The following is a 19,360-nucleotide window of genomic DNA, read 5'->3' on the forward strand; positions in this document are numbered from 1 at the left end:
AGGGTCATTTAGATAATGCCTGGCAGAGTGCTCCTCGAGGAGAGAGCTCTGAAGTGCTCGGCAGTTATCTGTCCAGAGGGAGCATCCTCGTCTCATCAGGGCCAGGGCTGGCGAGCCGCCAGCTGCAGCAGGTCAGGAGATACCCGTGGCCCCGCAGCCAGCTGCTCTGCGGGGATGTGGGGAACACCTCTCCCTGCAGACCTGGCAGACCCCTGCAGACCCCAGGGTGGGCTGTGGGCTTCCTCCTCCTGACTTGTCACGCTGCTTCCCTTCCCCTGGCTCCCCATGGGGAGTTTCAGCATCCATTGACATGGTCAGACTGTGGCCTTTCATTGCACCCTCTCCCCAGGTCCTGGCACTGGTCCCCATCAGCTTTTCCCCTTTATCACAGCGATGAAGGTGGCTCGGAGCAAATAAACAGCGAGCCACAGCTGTGAGGCAAGCAGCCAGCATCCATGGCTTCTTAACCTAGTTCGGGTTCATCACTGCCTGGCTGCTTACAGGGGACAAAGGAGGGGACGTGTCCCCCCTGGGCACCATTCAGCTGCTTCTGCTTGGGGCTCCCTGGCCACCAAGGGCAGAGGGAAAGCCAGCACCTGCTGTCCCCATCCCTGTCGCCACCTCCAGGACCACAACAGGGTGAATGTGGGGAGCAGGAGCTGCAGAGCAATTCGCAATGATAGCCCTGGGGAGGGGTCAGCTCTGCAACCCCACACACACCTGGGGGGCAGCCACTGGTGGGGAGGGTGGTCAGGGTGTGGGAACGCCAGCAGAGAGCTGCACCGATGGCTATGGGTGTGAATGGTGGTGTCAACGAGGCTGCCGCCCTGGTGGGAACACAATGGACAACCTCCCAGGTGGATGTGATGGACAGACAGCTGAAGCCCTGACGGACAGCTCTCAGGTGGCCTTGGGAGGTGTCAGGAGATGTCACATCTGGGTGCCGGTGGAGGAAGGGGTCAGGTCTGAAGCTGGGATCAGGTCTGTGGTGAGGGATTGCATCCACGGGGGCGATTGTGTCTGCAGCTGGGTGGGATCCAGGGCCCCGTCCCCTGCAAGGAGCCCACGCACACGGAGGGAGCCAGACACCACGCAGGGATGCTCTGCCTCCCTCCCCGGCTCAGTTCTGCTCCGCCTGTATGCGGTGATGGGCGCTGCTCTGCCCTTCCCTGCTGCAGCCTTGCACAGCAGCCCATCAGGCGCTCGCTTTTTATCCCATTTCATGCCGATTTTGGCATCACCCTCGCCTCCCGCACCAGTGCTGAAGCGAACCCTCCGCGCGGCGCCTCAACATTATTATCTCCATCAGCCAAACTTGTAATCTCCTGAAAAAAGATCTCTCGCTATTTTGACAAGTTCCCTTTTCCATCACCTCCTGCCGACTGGCAGGAACAGCCAGCTCGCGCAGCCGCCTGCTCTGCAGCAGGCTCGTCCTCCAAAAGCTCATCTCCCCCTCTTCCACAGGCAAAGCCTTCGCCCTGCGACCCTGCTGGGTGCTGCTGGCTTCAGAAAGGGCGCCGGGAGGAGCGGAGGCTGCGACATCCCCGGGCTGTGGGCTCCAGAAGCAGCCGCAGATGGTGAGCCCACACGCCGCGTCGCTGCGGGAGCCAGTGACCTACACGCGGGCGTCATGCGAGATTTGGGGAGGGGTAGAAGGGGGGGGGAAGAGAGAGAGCTGACGAAAATGCACATTCCCGCGGCAGCTCAGCTCTCACCTCCACCCCTGCAGCCCTCCCCCAGCAGCCCGGCGCTGCCTGCAATGCCAAGAGCTTTCCTAGCCTGTTGCCATCGTGCCCGCTCCAATGCACTGGGGGTTTGCAGAGAGGGGCAGGGGACCCTGGGGATGCAAGAGCATCCCGCATCCTGCATCCTGCATCCCACATCCCGCATCCTGCATCCCACATCCTGCATCCTGCATGTGGTGGAGCCTGCTGAGTGCCCCAGGCAGGCTCTGAACCTTGCTAGGAGTGGGCATCAGGTCGTGTTATCCAGGGGACCAAATCCCCCAGGCCATGCTGGCATCAAGGAAGGGGGTGGCAGCTTGATTCCCCCGGCAGCTTGAGCAGGGGAATGGGCTCCTCCTCTCCTTTGCTTTTCCAGGAATCATTGCTCTCATCCGTGGGCCTGACAGGGCATGGCTCTCCCTGCAGAAGCACTTAATGCTCTTGCAATCTTCCAGCACAGTCTTCCACCGCCTCTCCCTTCCCCAGTCCTCTGGGGCCAGGGCTTGGCTGCAGAGATGTTTCCCTCTATCCCCATTTACAGCTCACCTCCCCTTTCGCTGTCCCTCTCTGCACCACATGCACCCCAGCACCCTTCCACTCTGCTCACCACGTAATGCAAGATTCACCCTAAAGGGGAGCATCCTCAGGAGGGTTTCATCAAAGGGAGGCACCCAGGGCCAGGGCAGGGCCACAGGACTCTCCGCGAAGCTCCGCAGCCGACGGAGCGAGGCACAACAGGACCTGACAGCACAAGCAGCAGGCAGGATGAATCCCGCCTGGAGCACGGCTCTGTGCATCTGCAGCCACCACGGAAGGCAGCCACGGAGCAGCTCGGGTGCCGGCGCAGCAGCCGGGTGCTGCCATGGATGCCACGAGCTGCAGCCTGCCTCAGCTCGCTGCTGGTTGGATGTAGGAGGATGCGAAAGGTCTTTACGGAGGCGCGGTGGAAAGCTGCAGCTGGTGCAGCAGAAGCGGGGCCGCTGTCAGCTCCCACGGGGCTGGCACGTGGCGAGGAGCCGCAGGGCCACCAGCTCAGACGGTGGTCAGGGACCAGAAGGGAAGGAGTGAGGGGGTTCTCCAGAGGTCTCTCACCATTGATGCACCAACTTACAGAATGGTTGAGGGGGGAAGAGGCCCCTGGGGGTCATCTGGTCCAACCCCAGCTCAAGCAGGGACACCCAGAGCACTGCTGGAAGCTGCTCCCCAGAGGGCTCTGAGACCCTGGCACCCTAAACCACCCCCAGGTACAGCGGGCACCTCCAGAACAGGACAGCAGACCCCCAGCCAGTGACACCCATCCCAGGAGGGCTGAGTGACCGTGGGGGGTGCACATGGAGCAAATGTCCCACCCTCAGAAGTGGCACTTTGGGGCTGCACCTTCCTTACCAGCACAGCGTCCTCCCTCCTTCCCCACCACCTCCACGAGCCCCCAGCCCTGCTGCAGCCCTGCAGCGTGCACCCACCCAGTCCTGGGGACCAGGAGAGCCAAAACCCCTCACGCTGCATTGCACCGGGCACACGGGGCTGGATGGAGCCAGCACATCCCCGCTCCACAGGGTGAGCAGCAGGCAATGGGTTAAAGTGGCCTCAGGCAGATCGTGGCTGGGGCTCCGTGTGGGGAAGACCCCGTCTGCACACAGGGGAGCCCTCTGATCCTCCACACCCATTGCAACCCCATCTCAGTAGTCCTTGAGGTTGTCTCTAAGAAAAGGAGCTCGGCCTCGGGGCCAGAGGAGATGCAGGGAAAGCTTTTATTGGTATCTCCCAGCCAACGTCAGCCCGGTTAAAAAAAAAAAAAAAAAAAAGCCTCATCTCTCAGAGAGCTGTTTAACACGGCTCAGGCAGCAATTGGTACAGGGACAGCAAACCAGGCTGCATCTGCTCAGCCCCAGTCACAAGCTCCCTGCTTCCTCCGCGTGTGTGTGTGTGAGCGAGCGTGCGTGCGCGCGTGTGTGTGTGTGTGCGCTAGACACAGGCATCCGCTCCCAGCATCTCGCCGTCTCCTGCATCCTCCAGCAGCGAGCGCCCGGCTCTTCTGGCTCCCCGCGTCCCAGCCTCGCCGCTGTGTCCCCCAGCGGGGATCTGAGCGTGGGGCGCGGGATGCGGTGAGCACCCGTGGGACCCGAGGAGGTGGTGGCCGGGAGCAGCTGCCATGGGCATCGCCTGGGAAGCTCTCTAGGGCTCGCGCTCCCAAGCAGGACCCTGACCCTGGTAAGTGGCTTTTTGGCTTCTTTTTTATTTTATTTTATTATTTTTTTTTTACTGGCTGCACATCCCAACACCCGTGGGTGGGTCACCCTGGGGTCCTGGTGCCGGGGAGGGTGATGGGGTGCTGGGATGGGGTGTCTGGGATGGAGCGGGGGTGTGGATGGCGGAGGGTCCTGCGCAGGCGTCGGGGGTCCTGATGTGGGTGCTGGGGAGGGAGATGAGGAGAAGTGGGGAGCTGGGCGGGAGCTGTGTCTGCTGCAGGGGAAGGGACTCTGCTGTCACGGCATTTTCATCCCCCTCTGGGAGATGGAAACGTGCGACACACCTATAAAATCAGCCGTGGTGCGGCAGGACGGGCAGCCGGATCCCGCAGGGAGAGCAGCCGCCGGCTGGGTGTCCCCAGGAGGGGGGCACAGCACAGCTGGGGCTTTGCCCACCTCGCCCAGACCTCCCCACCAGGCTCCTGCGCCCCTGCAGAGGGTGGGGAGGGTGCCACCAGCATCGGATGCCACCGACCCCTCTGTCCTGCTGCAATGGGGTCACCTCCCAGCAGCAGCCCCAGCAGTGCCCTGGTCCCGGCGTGTGCCATCCAACAAGGAGAGGGGACAAGGGGGTGCTGCTGGAACCCTCTGGGGACTCCCGGGCTGACCAGTCAGCTCAGGGGGTGGGCTGCAGGGTGCCCTGGCAGGCAGCATTGGGCAGGGCTGTGCCAGAGCTGCGTTGACTCCTCCCTGCTCTGCTCCGTGCCCTTCAGACCAAGCTGCCGTGGCTCCTGGGGTCCCCAGGGTGTCAGCACCCCATTGGCACCCCGTCCCTAATTCTGCCCCCCACAGGGCAGTGGCCCCAGGACTCTCGCGGGCACAGTGCTGGGGGTAAAACCACGAAGAGCCTCGTGAGGGCAGGGAGCTGGCCTGGCCCGTGGGAGCCAGGATGGGGCGGGGGGGTCCAGGGGCATCTTTCCTCAACAGCCAGGAGCTGGGAGGGGGGGTCCTGCTCCTTCACACCCCTCCTGCATCCCCTTGAGGACGCTACAAGGTGTGCCAAGGACCCTGCTCGTGGCTTCACCACACCAAGCACCCGCTGGCCCTCGCCTTGCCCAGAGAGATGCTGCAGCATCCCACCCCCCACCCAAAACCTGCACCCACAGCCCCTGCAGCAGCCTCCCCAGCACCCACAGCCACCTCCAACCCCCCCCCGCCAGGCCGTAACACCCGCCCCACGCTCCCAGCCGTGCCGTAACACGTCCACCCCCAAAATCATCCCTCCCGTGCTCCCAGCCACCACAACGCCCACGCCGCGCCGTGCTGCACCCACCCACTGCCACCCTCACCCCTGCGTGCAGCTGATGCTGGCACCCCCAGCAGTGCCTCCGTGCTGGCCAGCAGCCCCATCCCGGCCGTGCCTCGGTTTCCCCACGCAGAGAGCCCCGTGGGGCTGGGAAGGATGAGCCATCGGTGCTAGGAGGATGAAGTGCTTCCTGGCTGTGCTTTGCTCCAGGGATGAAGCAGCAAGAAGCGTTTCTCTTCAGAAGAGTGCAGGGAAGTGGGGCAGCCCGGGGGAATGAGGCAGGATGCAGATGAGCAGGGCAAGGGAAGGGAAGAGGGGAAGGTGCCCACGACCGCTGTGATAGCCCCTGGCAGGGCTTGGTGCAGCCGGGAGTTTGCAGCCAGCTCCGTCCCGGATTTATCTCGTTGATGGGGGCAACCTAAAAACAGGCCCCGTGTTTGTGCCAAGGTGAGCAGGGCGGTGACACCAGATCCCAGACCACTGGGCACCTTGCAGGGCAGCTGCTAACAGCAAATGGAGCTGGATTACCTCGGGGATATGTGGGGACACAGGATTTGGGGGGCAGGATGTGGCCATGGTGGGATGCAGGGGTCTGGGCTGCTATGGGCAGGGGTCCCCCTGCATCCAGAGGCCACCAGGAGAGGAGGGGACACCCAGAGCCTCTTGGCTGGACCCAAAGCTAGAGTGTGGAGCCCCAGGGTGGGGAGAGGCGCTGTGTGGGGGTGATGTCCCCCTCCCAGCACATCCTGGGGGGGGGTCTGGGGAGAACAACACAGCACTGAGGTGTCTGGAGAGCTTTGGGCCTGGGTCTGGCTGGGTGATGGAGATAGGGGTGAAGCCGTTCAGCCCCTAGATGTGCAGGCATCCTGTGCCAGGGTGAGGGAGAGGGGCAAAAAACCTGGCTGGGTGTGAAGGCAGGTTGCAAGGGGTCCATGCAGGGAGGCCAGCAGGGCTGAGAACAGACACACGTCATGACAGGAGTGTGACAGCCTCTGGACTCAGTGCTGGTGACAGGGGACACGCAAGGTGGCCTTGGGAGGGGGCTGTCAGCAGGGGCTGGAGGCAGGGAGGTGGGCTGGGACCCTCCAGGTCTACTGCCACGCTGGGGATCAGGAGCACCAGTGCAGCTACTGGGGAGACTGGTGCACAGCGAGCTGGGGCTCTCCTCTCTTTTGGCTCTTCACGAGACCTGCGAAGGCGGCTCTTGATGCTTGGGGGGGGCTCCACCTGCTGCGCCCCTCGTCTCAGCAGCTCACAGGCAGATCTGCAGTGCTGCCCAGAAAAATGCTGAACCTACCCAAGCCCATTGGGCTTCTGAGCCTCCCGGGCAGGGGGTGGCCGTGCTGCGAGGAGGCAGAAACACCCAGGTGTCTCCCCCCCACCGGCACAGCCGCAGTGATGCTGCTGTGATAGCTTGGACACGTGCCTCCAGCTCGCCCCCGCTCCCACCTTTGCTGCACCGGGTGCCAGAACCAAGCTGGGTGCGAGGACCCAGGGTGCAAATACCCCTGCACACGCGTGTGCCCCCGCACGCAGGATGGGGCCCACGTGTTGCACACCCGGCGCCGCGCGTGGGCATGAGCGCAGATGGTCCCGGGGTGGGGGGCCGGGAAGCCGCCTGCGTGCGCGTGTGCGCGGTGGTGTTTGGGTTTGCACACCTGAGTGCGTGCGTGTGTGCATGCACGGGGCTGGCTGGGTGTGAGCGTGGGGCTGGGCTTCTGCTGCGTGGCTGCTCTGGCACAAACACGACCCAGAGCTGCTGTTGGCCCGCACAACCCTGCTCCGATGTAGGGCAGCTGTAATTACCGCACCGAGGCTCCCTGCTGCAGCACTGGGGCCTCCTGCAGCTACGAAATCCCTGTGTGCACGTGTGGTGCTAATTAATCCCGCTCCCCCTGGGGACCTCCCTGCCTCCTGGCATGCCACGGAGGCTGGAGGGGCTGGGAGATGGCTGTGCTGATGTCCCCCCCCTCATCGCTGTCACCAAGTGCCAGGTGAAGAGAAATTTAGGGAAGGTGGGAGAACCAGCACCAGCTCTGCCATGCCCTCCGGGATCCACTGGTCTGGTGTGGGAAGGGCCTGGAAGCAATTCTGGGTAAGCTGGAGCCTGCAGGGATGGGATGGGTGAGGCAGCATGCCCCCAGCACTCAGACCCTCCAAGGCCAGGTCTTCACATGGGTTTGGGTCCATCTCCCCACGGCCACCACTGCAGCACTGTGTGGCGGTCACGCAGCCATCGGGACACATTTTTGGGGCCAGCAGCTTGGCTCGATGGTGCAGCAGCTGCGTGCTGCATTGCACCGAAAGACCTCAGCGCCTTCCCCACCCCTCACAGAGCCATGGGGGTGTTGATGTCGAGGCGGCAGACGGTGGAGAAGGTGCAGAAGGTCAGCTTGGCCGTGTCGGCCTTCAAGGACGGGCTGCGGGAGCAGCCAGCGGCGCGGCGGCGGGCGGAGGCTGGGGGCACGCGCCGCGGGACGCTGGAGCAGACGGTGCAAGAGGGAGAGGAGGAAGCGCCCGCGGGGCCCTCGCAGCCGGAGGAGGGCAGCGCCAGCAAGGCGGCGTGGGAGAGGCTGCGGGACGGCCGGGGCGTGGAGCCGGAGGAGTTTGATCGAGCCAACAGGTTCACGCCGCCCGCCTTCATCCGGCCGCAGCGGGAGCTGCACGATGACGAGCCCCCGGACATCAGCCTGGAGCAGCGGGAGCAGGCGAGCAGCTGAGCGTGGGGCCGGCGTGGGAGGGATGAGGTTGGGGTTGGAGACGTGAAGGGGGTCTGCAGGCATCCACGGTGCTCACCAGGCAGTGGCAGCCTCCTCGGAGCAAGGTGTTGGGCAGCAGAGGCTGGAGGCAGGAGCAGTGCTCTGCGTGTATGGAGCAGCCTGGCCATCCACACCTACAACCCTCACAGCCCAGTTATCTACAACCCCAGAGCTTATCCACGCACACCTGTGATCCTACAGCCCACCCACAGCTTCAGCCCTACACAAACAACCACCCACAAGCACAAGCCCGCATCACAGCCAACCTACAACCTTACAGCTTCTCTGTCCATGCCTACAGCCAGCCAAAGCACAGGTCAAAACTTCCACCCACCCCCAGCCCTATAGTCCAGCCAGCAGTGGATGGACCATGCATGGACACAGTCCATCCATCCTTATGGCCCTACAGCCATATCCATCTCCCTTCCTATGGACTCATGCCCCCTCCTCTAACCCCAAATGGCCAGCAAGCCAGCCGTGACCCCACCTTCTGACTGTGCCACCACCCCACAAACCTGCCCCACAAAACTTTGCACCCCTACACCCATCCCCACCCGCGATGTGTTGCCCCCCTGTCGGGGAGCACCCACGCTTGCTCTCCGAGCAGGGTGCTGAGCCGCTGCTGCCCACCGCTCCGCAGATCCTCAACGACGAGATGTGCGAGATCTGCGAGGTGTGGACGGCCGAGAGCCTCTTCCCCTGCCGCGTCTGCAGCCGGGTGTACCACGACGGCTGCCTGCGCCGCATGGGCTACCTGCAGAACGACAGCGCCGTGGAGGTGACGGAGACTGCGCACACCGAGACCGGCTGGAGCTGCTACTACTGCGTGAGTGCCCATAGATGAGATAGTAAGAGATTTAGATAAGATATTTGGAAGAAATTCTTTATTTTGAGGGTGGTGAGGCCCTGGCACAGGCTGCCCAGTGGAGCTGTGGCTGCCCCATCCCTGGCAGTGCTCCGGATCAGGTTGGATGAGGCTTTGGGCAGCCTGGGCTGGTGGGAGGTGTCCCTGCCCACGGCAGAGGGTTGGAGTTAGATGGTCTTTAAGGTCCCTTCCAACCCAAAACACTCTGTGATGCTATGACACCAGCCCCTCCCCACAGTGGCCATATGCTAACGCCCACCCCCCATCTTCCCCCTCTAGGACAACCTCAACCTCCTGCTGACGGAGGAGGAGATGTACAGCCTGATGGAGACTTTGCGGCAGTGCAAGATCATTCCAGGTGCGCACCCTCCCCGTGCAGGGATGGGCAGAGCCCTCCCTCACCCCTTGGGTGAGGGTCTCACCGCTGCCCTGACCAGCAGAAGGTAAAAAGCTCTGCTAAGGGCACCAGCCTCGGGTCCCCCGTAGCGGTCGAGGAAGCAGGGGGGGTGGGAGGGATGCATGGCACTCCCAGGGGGAAGGCTGGCGGAAGGGATGCCCCAAACCTGCCCCCGCAGACACCTGCCTGACGCTGGACGACTTCCTGCACTACAAGCACCTGGTGCACAAGCAGCAGTTTGAGCAGCCCATGGGGGAGGCGCAGGAGGAAGCGGCCACCCTGCAATTCTCCGCCCTGGACCCCGACAAGAAGGGGCACGTCGAGTGGCCGGACTTCCTCTCCCACGAGTCCATCCAGCTGCTGCAGAAACTCCGCCCGCAGGTATGGCCGCGGTGCCGGGGCTGGGTTACCCACTGCAGTTGGTTATATCCCTCATAGTGGGTTATAACCCACCGCTGGGTTACCCACTGCAGTTGGTTATATCCCTGTTAGTGGGTTATAACCCACTGCTGGGTTACCCACTGCAGTTGGTTATATCCCTGATATATCCCTGATATAACCAACCACGGCTTTGCTCAAATCTTCCCCAGTCGGTGAAGGGGGTCCCCAAACCTGGTCAGGGGTGTTCCCTGTTCAATTCTTCCCCCTCCCATCATCTAGAACTCCCTGCTGCGGCTGCTGACGGCCAAGGAGCGCGAGCGGGCACGTGCAGCTTTCCTGGCGCTGGACCAGGACGGCGACGGCTTCATCGGCGAGGGCGAGTGCCACAAGGCGCGGCACGCTTGGTTCCGCAAGCACCAGAAGGAGACGCCGTCCTGCAACGTCAGGTACAGGGACACCCACGGCGGGGGTAAACTCGCCGGAGGAAGGGGCAGCGGGGATAACCAGCGCCCTGCCTCCCTCCCTGCAGCATCAGCCACGTGGGACCCATGTCGGAGAGCAGCCCCGCCAGCAGCGGCAGCGCCAAGAGCCAGGAGAAGACGCTGCTGGCCGCCGAGCAGGAGGACGCCCGGTGAGGGATGGGGAAGGTGGCGGGCGGGCGATGTGGGGTGAGCACCCCCGGTGCTATTTGGGGGATATTTGGGGGATATTTGGGGAGATATTTGGGGGTGACGGTCTCTGCCCCACAGGCGCGTCGACTGGCCCGGCTTCCTGCGGGACAACGTCGCCTACATCCTGGCCGCCCGCCCCAACAGCGCCGCCGTCCACCTGCAGCCACCCGCCTAGCACCCTGCCCACCCCGCCCGCCCCGGCGCCATCTTGGCTGGCGACGCCTTCCCCCATGGCAGAGAGGGGAAGGGAAGAAAGAGCCCCGTTGCCATGGCAACCCGCCCCGCGAACCCCCCCCCCATTGGCTGAGGGAGACCCCGCCCGCTTCGCCCCGCCCGCCAATCCCGCGCGGCTCCCCGCTGCCTGCCCTAGGGGGGGAGCCAGCTGCTGATTGGCTGGCGGGGGGGAGACGACGCTCCGCTTCTCCACCTGCCTCCGCGTCGGATTGGCTGGGAGGGGCGGGTGGTGGGCTGCGATTGGCTGGGGGGAGGCAGGGCAGGACCTCGGTGCCCTGGAGGCCCGGGGGTCCCTGGGGAGGCTCCATTGGGGGGAGGCCGCCCCCGCCCTGCCCCGTGCGTGTCCTCCGTGTCCTCCACGGGGGAGGCTCGCAGGGCAGGGGCGAGGCTGGAGGCCACGAGGGGAAGGCGCCGAGGAGCCCTGCGAGCCTTGCCCCCTCCATGCCCCGAGCATGGAGGCCGGGACCTCCGACCCACGGCCACGTGCCGCCTCCACGGCCTCGCCGCCTCCTCTCCCTGCCCGCGCCACGGCACCGCGCTCCCCGTTCATCGGCCGTGCTCGAGGCCGGGAGATATGCGGCAGCGCCATGGGGATATTTTGGGTGCTGGGACCGCGGTGGGGCGCGGGGAGCGAGGTGGCAGGCACGGGGCGCCGCAGCCTGCACGCTGTACTGGGAGGTGTCCATTAAACAGCTGTGTCCAACCACCCTCTGGGTGCTGATTGTACGAGGAACATGCTGCAGGCACGGACGGCAAGCGGTGCCCACCTGCCTTCTGTGCAGGAGTTTTTTTTTGGGACCCCGCTGCTGCCCGGTGGAGGCTGTGAGCAGGAAGAGCAGCGGCGAAGGCTGGGTGCTGGGAACAGGCTGCTTGCAGCGGCTCTGGGAAGCCTGGAATAACCCCACAGAGACACAACGGGCACCCTGGGAGGTGTTTTAAGAATGGTGCCAAAGGCTGGAGGCTCTTCCAGGGCTAGCCGCGTCCCTGGAGCACCCAGCGAAAGCTGCTGGTGGCACTTGGTCTGCAGGAAGCAGGCTGCCAGCAAAGGGGGCTCGCCTGCCCCAGTGGGTTTCCTCCCCATGGCTGCAATTCCCCAGGAGCTGCCGCTGGGTCCAGACCACGGCGGTGCTGTCCAGTCAACCCCATGGAGAAAATCCAGGCACCCATTGCCCGGAGGAAGAGGATGGTGGAAGGAGGAAGGAGGAGCTGGTGGGTGGTTTGGGCACCTGTAGCCAGGATGCTGCAGGCAGGTGATGCTGCACTCTCCTGGGGAGATGCTGGTAACTGCAGCTGGAGCTGCAGGGAGCTGGGGCAGAGAACGAGTCCTGGGGGTCCTTGGGGTGCAGCACCCGCTGCCAGCACCCAAAATCCACACTCTGAGCACTCCGCAGGATCCAAACAGGGGAGCAGATCATGAGCCAGGTCCAGTCTCTGAAAAAAAATGTGAAATCCATGTGGGGGTCCCTTTCCTCCTTGCTCCCCCCGCCCCTTGCTCTCCAACCCCTGGGACACCCCAGGACACGTGGGTCTGTCCCCAAACCACCCTGCCACTGTGCAGTGCCACGGCAGAGCCAGCCCCACACTGCTTCCCTGTGCCTGGGGACAGGACACAGAGGCATTCCCAGCCCCATTGTCCCCCTGCCACCCCTCTGAGCAGCCTGGCACCCCTGCCAGGGCACGTGGCCTGCTGCTGTCCCCAGGGAGCTCGCTGATGAGGGACGCAGGTGGCCGGGCTGGCCCATGTCCTGCAGGGCTGTGCTGTCACCACCGCTCCAGCTGCCCGGCGTGCACGCGGTGCCGCAGCTGCAGGTCCCCAGCCAGCACCAGCCGGGGGGCTGAGCACGTCCACAGCCAGCCAGCGCAGGGTGGGCAGTGCACAGGGTGCTGCCGGGGCATCTGCCACCTTCTGCTCGGCTGAGACTGGTGAGCTCAGCCTGGTCGTGGTGGCAAACGTGTCCTTGTCCCCAAAAAAGCCTCAGCAGCAGGCAGCCTGCCTCCAAAATGCCTCTGCAAACCTCTCCCAGACGCTGGTGTGAAGCATCACAGGTCCCAGAGCCCCAGATCAAAGGACGGGGATGCTGTGGAGGGATTTAAGGCTGGAGCAGGAACAGCCCAGCCCCACGGACGGTGCTCCCACTCCTCCCTCTTGCCCAGACCCTGCCAAAAAGGAAATCCCAGGGTGATAAATTCATTTTACTGGCGGTGTTGAAACATCCCGGGGCCCCAGGGGAAGGTCCCACATCCCGCAGCGCTGAGCACCCAGGTTTCATTGCCCAGCCCGGGGTGTCCCCGCTGTCCCAGGGGACGCCGCTGCAGTGGCACGGGGAGGTGGCACCCTCTGCTGGATGCACAGCTCCTGCACAAGGGTGCAAAGCTGCCCCAAAAACCTCTGCTTGTGGGGAAGATGGGTGCTTGGTTTTGCACCCCGGGACTGCTGGAGAGCTCCTTCATCCAAGCTTGGGCATCCGCGGGCTCAGCATGGCCCCGGGGCTACCCTGGTCATGGCCAGGTGCCATCACCTCTGGTGCGATGGGGAGGTGACCACAGTGACCACAGTGTGCCCCACACCAGAGCCCGAGAGGGGACAATTCAGGACCAGGACCCTCCGGGGGGACCTCCGGGAGGCTTTAGGGGCAGGAGGAGCTGGGACGGGTGGCGAGGGGCCGTAGGAATCGCCCCCAGCCCCGAGCAGAGCGGTGCCCACACGGTGTCGCCCCTGCTCCGCGCTGCGGGCGCACGGTGGCACTCGGGGACCTGTGCGCATCCCTCCCCGGCGGTCCCAGCAGGGATGGGGACACGGCCTGGAGTGGTGGCAGGGGACGAGAGGTCCCTGCTGTGCCCCGTCCAGAGCTGGGGCCTGGGGACAGCAGGGACAGCCCAGACATGAGACCCCACACTGGTGCCACGGCCGTCGGAGCACGCAGGGATGAGGGATGTGGGGGCTCCTCTCCATCCTCGTTTTGTAGGGATGTTTGCAACCCCCTTCTCCTCCTGCCCCAAACAGCTCAGACCCCATCTACTCTGCCCCATCACATCCTCCTGCAGGTCCTCCACTGCTGCCTGTGCTTCCTCTCCCCATAAACACCGTGCCCAGGTCCCATCTTTAACCCAAAAAGGGCCAATCCTGCCACCCTACACAGAGAGCGAAGCCCCCTTGCCCTCCTCTCAGCCCTGGGAACCCCTCCTCAGGTGGCTCTGACACGGCGGGGGGCTGCCAGCCGCCTCCTCCTGTCCCCAGCACGCTGAGACCCCCGGCACAGCCCCACGCATGGGGACGCAGGGTGCAAGGACGAGGGCAGCACGGCGCGGCAGCGGGCTCGGCCAGCATCCTGGGCTCGGCCAGCATCCTGTGCGCTGCTGGAGGCTGTGACTCATGCCGGCAGCCCACGCAGAGCCCCGGCAGGGTGTCCAGGTCCCTCTCCTGCGTCAGTGTAGGGAGCAGCACGGGAACAGCAGAAGTGCTGGGTGCCTCTCTCCGTGCCCGCTGCACCTTCCCACCCGCATCGCCCCGGCCCTCCGGGGGGACCAGGAGGTGGCAGAAGGGATGGTGGCCGAAACGGAGGGGAGGGAAATGCCTTGGGGTACAGCAAACGGCAGATCCTGCCTTCCCATGTCAGCTGCACAGACCTAAACCCTGCTGCTGGCGTCAGAGCAGACGCTGATGGTCCCTCTGGAGAGCAAGGGCAGGCAGCTGTATGATGCCATGTATGACGCCTGTCCCCCCCAATGATCCCCAACATCCACACTGCATCTGGGATGCACCTCTGGGTCTGACAGCCAGCACACGTGGTCCCCAATGTCCCCTAGTCCCCACACTGGGGCAGCTCACAGCAGGAATTCAGTGACAAGACATCAGTCCATGACTTATCTGGGAGCCCTATGGGGCTGAGGCAAACCCGGGGTACCTGGAAAGTACAGATCAGGCTCAGACTCACCCCAACAAGCCAGCCCTGGGCTGGGAATCACCCAGCTGGGGACACAGAGCCTGGTTTGGGTGACACGCACCCCACGCAGGAGGCAGGGCAGCAGAGTGGCCCCCAGCCTACCCCAGCCCCTCACGCACCGTGGCATCCTGCTACATGCCAGCAGAGCGACGATAAGGGCACTAAAGGGTCGGGGGGTGCCTCCTGTTCGGCACGGGGCACCCCGATACCCAGCAGACAGCCAGAGACCGGCAGTGAAGCGATCCGGGGGGCTGGGGAGAGTGATCTGCGAGGAGCCGCACCCGACTATATCTGTCTCGCTTGGCTGAGTGATGACTAAGGGAAGGACACGAGAGCAGACTGCAAACCGCCAGGCAGAGGAGGAATTATTTAGGCTGGAGTGCGGGGGTGGAGCGCGGGGGGGGGGCGGGGGCTGGAAGGAGCTGGGAGGAGGCTGGTGGGATGCTTTGGCAGCAGCCCCCTCCCTGGTCCCGGGTACCAAGCCGGGGAGAGGCAGCTCAAGGTCTGGGGGGCAGCACCCTGCAAGCTTCCCATATTTCAGGAGAAAATCCCTCCAGACAAAAAGGGGGGGTCCTGCCCTTCCCCAGACCCGCAGCCACCACATCCTGCGTGCCGGCGCGGAGACCTGCCGTGCTGCAGAGCCAGCAAATTCCCTGCCAAAGGGACTTGTGTGCGGTGAAACGCCCCACAGCTGCCTGCACAGGGCAGCAGCAGGCGTGCACAGCCCCGTCCCTGCCCGGCCGAGGCGTGCAGGGTGTTTGCAGGAGCTATTTCTGCTCGCAGACCACACCACACTGTCATGGGCCAGCGGTGGGGACGGCTGCTGGGGGACAGCTGGGTGCTGGCATGGCAAGAATCCACCCCGGGGCACACGAGGTGGATTGTTATCAGTGGGGAGAGGAAGGAGGAAAAATGACCCTGCTATGTGGCATCTCTCCTGTGTATGGGGAGCGGAGCTGAGGCACACACTTGCCCTTCAGCCCAGGAGGATGCTCACAAGGAGACAGTCATTCCTAACCCCAAAAACCCCAATGATTTGCAGCCAGGAGTGTCTCAAGGGGTTAACGAGGTCTGTGGTTCCCTTTAATGGTGCAGGTGAGTGGCAGAGTTGAAATGAGCACAGAATGGTCAGAAAAGGCAGAGGAGGTTGGGTCAATCGGTTGACCATCTACAGGCTGTAAGAACAGGACCGTGGTCCAGGAAAGGAGATAAAGTAAAGGGATATAACTCAGTGCCTGCCAGCGTGATTTCATGCCTGTGTGTTCAGCAACAGTGTCCAATAACCCTGGCTTCTTTATCTGGTGACTTTATAAAGCCGGTTAATAAAACACTGCTGCAGAGCTACCAGGCTGCTGTCAGGCCATCCATCTTTTCAGCACCCTAACCCCATTACGGGGATGAATTGATCAATGCCGGGGAAGTGCCACAAGGCCAGCAGCTGGCCAGGACCCTGCTCCCAGGGGCAGCAACACCCCCATCACCACCAGGTCCCCTCTGCCGTGCCGTGCCCGGCAGGTCCCCGAGCTGGCAGCAAGGGGGGACTCCGAGACCACGGCATCACCTTGGCTTCATCTCCACTCTCCTCATCCTCAGAGCATCCTGACATCCTCTTCCGACAGCCTCGGCGTAGCCTGGCAACAGCGGTACCGGCATGGCAACGGTACCAGCATGGCAACGTGGGTGCTGGAGGAGAGAAAAATGCCAGCGGATCCCCCTCGCCTTGTTCGGCTTCTGCTTCCCGGCCACTCCGTGTCCCCGGGGACCTCCAGCAGGGGACAGCTGCTCCCCGTCGCCTGGCATTGCATGAGATGAGTTGTGGGGTCTCAGCACGGGTCTAGGGGGTCCTGGCATCCCTGCAGGGTGCTGTGGAGTCACACAGTGCTGGGGGGCTGTGGGGGTTGATAGAGGGTGGGCAGTGCTCCAGAAATGCAGCTCTGGGATGGGGGCTCTGGGGCACGCACCCCCTGTTTAGTGGCTGGGCAGGATTGAGGCTGGAGATGCAAACCCACCTGGTGGGGTGCAAGGAGGCAAAGCACGGCCCCCACATGGCGCTCCCCCATCACCCAGCTCTGTCCTTCCTCCAGCACCCCCAAGAGGTTTTGGAAGTCAGGTCCCCTCCACCCCCCCGAGTGCACAGAGAAAACCCCAAATTCCTCCCGAGCAAACACTTTAAGGATTGCACATGAGAGAACAAGGAAAGCAAACGGATTTTTTTATTATTATTATATTATTTTGGGGCTGCCAAGGGCTTTTTCCGGCAGCAAACCCCTCCATCCACCACGGCAGGGGAGACACCAGGAGGATGTCACCAGGCAGGGTCTGCAGCCAGAGCATCCCCTCCACGTGGCCGGAGACCCGGCACGGGGACCAGCAGGGTTACACAACGCCGTGCCAGGCAGGAGAGAGGCAGCGGGGCCGGCGGGGGTGCGCCAGCCCCCGGCGTGAATTCCCTGACGTGGCAAAACCTCTCCCGAAGCCCCCCTCGCCACCCACCCGTGCACGCAGGCACGAGCCCACGCGCATACGCAGGCAGGCGCCCACGCACGCCTGCCTCTAAAGGAGAAGCCTCGCCGGAGGCAGCGCTGAAATAGCGACTTGCCTCATTCATGCGGCCTCCCCGGAAGCCGAGCGGGTGCAGGCAGCACGGGCGCAGGCAGGCATCTGCGCCAGACGCGCTCGCCCCCCCAAAAAACCCCCCCGCAGCCGCCGCCTGCGGCACCGGGCTCTGAGCGCAGCGGGGTTTGCACACACAGGCGTGCGTGTGCCTGTGCTCGCACGCAGAGCCATCCCAGGGCAAGGGGGAGGTTTGGGGATGGGGCAGATTTCACCTGCTACCCCTTCGTGGTGTGGCTGTGGTCTCCTGCTGTGTTTTGGTCCCAAATGCCTGCAGCAGGCACGGTGAGCAAACCCCCTCCTCGTGGCCAGAGGGGACCCTCCAAGCACAGGCACACAAGAATGTCCCCAGAAAAGCTGATCCCCATCTCCTGCCACCGCAACACCATCCTCTTCCTCATGCCCCTCTCCTAGGGTCACCCCCTGCAATGGGGGGACACCGTTGCCACCCCCAAACGAGGCTGTCCCTCCTGTCACCACTGCAGACAGGTGTCCCAGGGCTCCTGGGGTCTCACGTTGTGACACACGTGTGACATGTGTGTGACGTGTGCAAGCATGGCATGGCATGTAAATGTAGCACGTGCACAGCACACGTATGTGCATGACGTGCAACATGTGAATGCCACGGGGCATGCGATGCCTGCACACGCATACGCGTGGCACAAGCATGTGCTTTTCCTCCTGGCGGGGTCTCGAGCAGAGCATGCCCAGACCCAGTCCCTCCAGGACACCCTCGTAGGGGACCGTGGCCTAAAACCTGAAATCTCCATTTCTAAGCTGGAAGGTCTGGCTGGGGTTATCACCTCGGCAAGCACACTCCTTTGGGATGTGCTGGCTCACGGCACGCTCTCCCATGCAACCTGGGGCACGTGCAACACGTGCACACGTGTGCACACATGGTGCACGGCTCTGCACTGGGTTTTCAGCACGCCCAGGGCACACATTTGGGGCAGAGAGATGCCTGCTCCCTGCCTGCCCCCCAGCGTGACCCCACTCTTCCCGCGTCCTTACATAACTCCAGCTGGGAGTGGGACAAGCCACCGCACTGCGCGGGGAGAGGGAGCGCATTCAGCTCATTTCTTTTCCTAGAATAACTTCCTTTTTTTTTTTTTTTTTTTTTTTTTTTAACTTCTTTTTTTTTCCTTAAGCCCGGGGAAGTGCCCGAGAAAACATCCCATCTCCACCACCCACCTCCTCACTGACAGGCTCCCAGCAGCACCCGGCACCGCGGTGCAGCACCAGCACGGCATGCGGCAATGCAGGCACCGAGGGGTACCCCAAGCCTGTTCCCTGTCCCTTCTGGGTGCATTTCCTTCCAATTTAACACCTTTTTTTTTTTTTTTTTTTTTTTTTTGGAGCTTATCTAGGATTTAGGAGCAGCCCCAAGGACTTGCATTCATCCATATCGCTTCCCCCCACACCAGCGCGGGCTGTGCACCGCCGGGGGTTGCGTGCCGATTGCTGAGGAGCAGACCTGCAATCGTCCCAGCGTGCAGCAGCTCCCCGGGGCCGCGGGCAGCGCAGCCAACCTGCTTTGGGCACATTGAATGAGTTTTTGTTCCCCTTCAGCAGCGACAATTTCTCCTCCCCGCCTCCCTCCCACTCTTCCCCTCTGCTTCGGGCTGCACATTCAGTGCCGCTGCCCTAACTGGAGGCTGAGGCACAGGGGGAATTAGCTCTGAGGCTGCTTTTGCTCCAGCATTAATTTTCCCAGCCCTTTGTTGGGCAGAGATGCCACTGTTTGTTTGCTCCCTGTGAGAAAAACCTCAAATGATTTTCTTCAGATAGGATCTTCTGTGAAGCTCTTTTTTTTATTATTATTATTGTGATTGCAATGGCGGGCGTCCGGTCAATTAGGAGCACCTCTTAGTAAACAGATCATAACCTTTTATTCCCTATTACCCGACGCCTGATCACCTCCCCAGTTTCCTCAGGGCCGAGTACTACAGGTTCACAAGCTACTCAACACCCTATTCCATGCATGTGCAATTTTTTTTCTTCTTCAACCCTTTAATTTCTCCTTCCCCCCCCCCCTTTTTTTTACTCCTTTCTTACGTTTTGAGAACCTGTGATCTTTGTTTTACTGTTTCCCACACCACTCATCCTGATTTTCTCAAGCTTCCACCTCGTTTTGGAACAGCGAGGCCTTCTATTGTCCATTTATCTACGTAGCATTTCTCCTTGTTATGCCTACACAACCACCTTGGAATACAGAAAATTGGTTCTCTGCTGCAAAAACGCAACCTAGTTTCTCACACTCCCCAGCCACACCAGGCT

At 62.8% G+C, this 19,360-nt stretch overlaps 1 protein-coding gene across 1 annotated transcript; it reads left to right on the plus strand.

Moving 5' to 3' along the window:
- Positions 1 to 7,558: 7,558 nt before the first annotated feature.
- PHF24 (PHD finger protein 24) lies at positions 7,559 to 10,480 on the plus strand (the record flags this gene model as incomplete). Its single annotated transcript, XM_082782621.1, has 7 exons — positions 7,559 to 7,927; positions 8,619 to 8,804; positions 9,123 to 9,201; positions 9,419 to 9,621; positions 9,901 to 10,067; positions 10,151 to 10,252; positions 10,371 to 10,480. The coding sequence occupies 7 exons, from the start codon at positions 7,559 to 7,561 to the stop codon at positions 10,465 to 10,467; spliced, it is 1,203 nt and encodes a 400-aa protein (XP_082638747.1). The 3' UTR covers positions 10,468 to 10,480.
- Between the last annotated feature and the right edge of the window lie 8,880 nt (positions 10,481 to 19,360).

This window comes from Aythya marila (assembly GCF_965140915.1).
Source record: "Aythya marila genome assembly, chromosome: Z".
Taxonomy (NCBI): Eukaryota; Metazoa; Chordata; class Aves; order Anseriformes; family Anatidae; genus Aythya; species Aythya marila.